At 34.6% G+C, this 3035-nt stretch overlaps 1 protein-coding gene across 1 annotated transcript in view; it reads left to right on the top strand.

Moving 5' to 3' along the window:
• Positions 1-3035, top strand: part of SPATA6 (spermatogenesis associated 6) — a 98517-nt gene that overhangs the window by 57413 nt on the left and 38069 nt on the right. The window contains exon 10 of the mRNA XM_023535002.1: positions 2759-2813. Within this exon, the coding sequence (XP_023390770.1) occupies positions 2759-2813 (55 nt within the window). The remainder of the gene's footprint in view (positions 1-2758; positions 2814-3035) is intronic.

Raw genomic sequence — 3035 nt, 5'->3', positions numbered from 1 at the left:
TTTTACATAGGCAAGAGAAGAAAAAGCAGAGTGTCTTTAGAAGGAAAGCAACACGAAAAAGCCTTCGGATTTGGAATTAGTACAGTGTCCTGGGAGAAAAGAGAAACTACTGGTCTGGCTCAAGTGATAATGGCTTTTTTAACATCTTTATTTACTATTTTTCCTACTTCTCCATACCTATTACATGTTCTGGCTCCCTTTTTAAGATTTCTGGTTGCTTGACTATATCTGTTCTTTTGGCCAAACTCAACTCTCTTCATCCTGGATAAATTATAAACAGCTATTCTCATAAATACTTATATTCTTTTAGTGTCATTTCTTTTTGTTGTTGTACCATCACTCCACCCTGAATCACTGGCTTCTTCTCTCCCACATATGTAGTTCCATATGCTTTGTGTATAATAGGCATTCATTTACTATGTTGGTTTTCAGTGGAGGTTGTATCAACCTCAATGTGGCATTTTAGACATTTATAGGGACTTTTTTTTTTGTTACAGTTATTTAGGGAAAGTGCTCTTGATATTTAATGAGTAGAGAAGCTATATACTCTATAAAGAGTGCGACAATTCCAAACAGTGAGGAATTCTCATGACTTTCAGCTGTCTCACTGACCATTATGGAGGTGCAAAACATGTTCCTAATTATTAGAACCAGTCCAACTCTACATAAAACAGAGTGTTTTTAATTGTTTTGAGATACACCATATATTACAGGAATACATGTATAGTATAAAGATTATAGTTTATTTTGTTAAAAAACATATGGTGTAATATAAAACCATGATGAAGTATATGGCTGCTCATTTATTTTCCTGATTTTCTTGGGTGGAATGGCTTATGATCCTCTTACTTTTACTTCAAACTTATTTATATAAGCAAGTGCAAGCATTCATTATATTTTCTAGAATAGTCATATTTGAGCATTAATGTATTGATGTACATGTTCGAAGTCACATTCCTTTAATTTCTCTTTTATACTATAGTTAGGACAATACAATATTTGAAAGTATGTGTATTTGTAAGTTACAATTTCAATACATTTCACTTAAGGATTTAGTAGAGGGCAATGCAAAATGTTTGTTCTTAAAACAAGGGCTACAATAACGAATACCATAGACTGGGAGACTTAAACAACAGAAATTTATTTTCTCACAGTTCTGGAGGCTGGGAATTCCAAAATCAGGGTGCCAGCCGGTTTGGTTCCTGATCAGAGCAAGAATCGCTTCTCAGCAATACTTCTACTCTGAAGGAGAGAAATATAAACTGTGGTGGAAAGCTCGCTATTTCTGCCACACCTGGAATGCTTTGTTCCTCCCCACCCCCAACTTCTCTCTTTCCCTTTAAGAAAGATGATGTGAAGAAAATTCTATTATACTGGAAATAAAAATTTAGCAAAACTAGAAATCATCTCTGCCCTCATAGATATTTCATAATAGTGAAAGAGATAGGTATTAATGAAATCACAAAAACAGCATATACTTGGAACTGTGATAAATATCATGGAGGATGTGCACTAGCTGACACATTGTATGCTGGGAGAATTTGATCTGGTGAAAGAGAATGGAAAAAACATCTTGAGGAGGATCAGCGATTGCTCTTGAGCTCTGCAGGTGAATAGGAATTTACTACATGAAAAGGAGAGAACATGTACAAGGAGAAAGGGGAAATAGCATTTTTTTTCTTATTTTATTATTATTTATTATTATTATTATTAGTATTATTATTATTATTTTCTTAATTGAAGAAATGATTTACATTTTTTTCCCCCGTCTACCTCCCTCCTCTCCCCTCCCCTCTGGTAATCATTAGTCCATTGTCCATTGTCCATGTCCATGAGTCTCCGTTTGTCCTGTTCATTTGTTGATTTTAGGTTTATATCCCACATATAAGTGATATCATGTGATTTTCAACTTTTTCTATCTGGCTTATTTCACTTAGTATGGTTATTTCAAGGTCCATCTATATTGTTGCAAATGGCGATATTTCATCTCTTCTTATGGCTGAGAAGAAATAGCATTTATAAAGGTTCAGTGGCTAGGCAACTAAAAGACCAGTGTTGCCAGAAGTGAAAGACATAAGTTAGGTGCATAAATTGAGGCTGAAGTAGTAGACAGAATCAAATCTTTTAGGTCATGTTATAGGAATTTTGGTAATTGTCCTAAGTACTATGGGAAGCAAATGAAGTTGTTTTGAACAGCAAGGTGACATGGTTAGATTTATACTTTGACCAATATCACTCTTGATTGCAGTATGGAAAGTGGAATGGACTAGGAGACGAGTAGATACTAGTAGACAAGTTAGCAGGGTATTGAATAGTCAAAGTGAAAAATGATGATCGTTTGGATTAGGGTGTGGTAGTAATGGACGTTGATAGCAGTGGAGATATCAGACATATTTGGGATTAATGTCGATGGAATAGTAGACTTGAAAAATGGAAAAGAAACTGTGTTCTCATGGAGAAGGACTCAATATCATAAAATGTCCTTTTACTTAGAGTATTTTGAAAATTAACAAAATCTCACTAAAAATATCTCCACACATTTTTTTAAATTCCAGAAACTAGGCAAAAATAGACAATAAAATGTTGAAAGCAGAGAGCATTGAAAGGAGTTTAGCTATATAAATGTTAAGAATGACTCTTAGATTTCTGATTTTTACAACTCAGTGAATGATGACACCATTTAATATACACGTGTGAAGGTGAGTTTGGAGTTCACAGAATTTTAAATAGTACTGCAAAACCTGTTTATCTTATTTAGACTTTGGAGAGTCTCTGACAATGGCTTTCAGCTCAGAAACAGACCAGGCTTCAAAGTCAGTCAGATGGTACTTTTTGTACTCTGAAGAGGATTAACTTTAAGAAGTTATTGGGCTTTCGTTTCTGGCAGGTCAGATGAGAAGGAAAGCAGATCAGAGGAAGGATAGGGGTCTGCGCATAGCCCAGAACATGAGGAATGGTGGGGTAAATGATATTTCTTTCAAGGTGGGATGTGAGAGTATCTAAATCAGACAGTTTTAAATTTTTTATTTTTTATT

Source organism: Pteropus vampyrus, unplaced genomic scaffold (genome assembly GCF_000151845.1).
Source record: "Pteropus vampyrus isolate Shadow unplaced genomic scaffold, Pvam_2.0 Scaffold135, whole genome shotgun sequence".
Taxonomy (NCBI): Eukaryota; Metazoa; Chordata; class Mammalia; order Chiroptera; family Pteropodidae; genus Pteropus; species Pteropus vampyrus.
The sequence above is the reverse complement of the archived record's forward strand: the minus strand, read 5'-3'. Positions and strand labels throughout refer to the sequence as shown.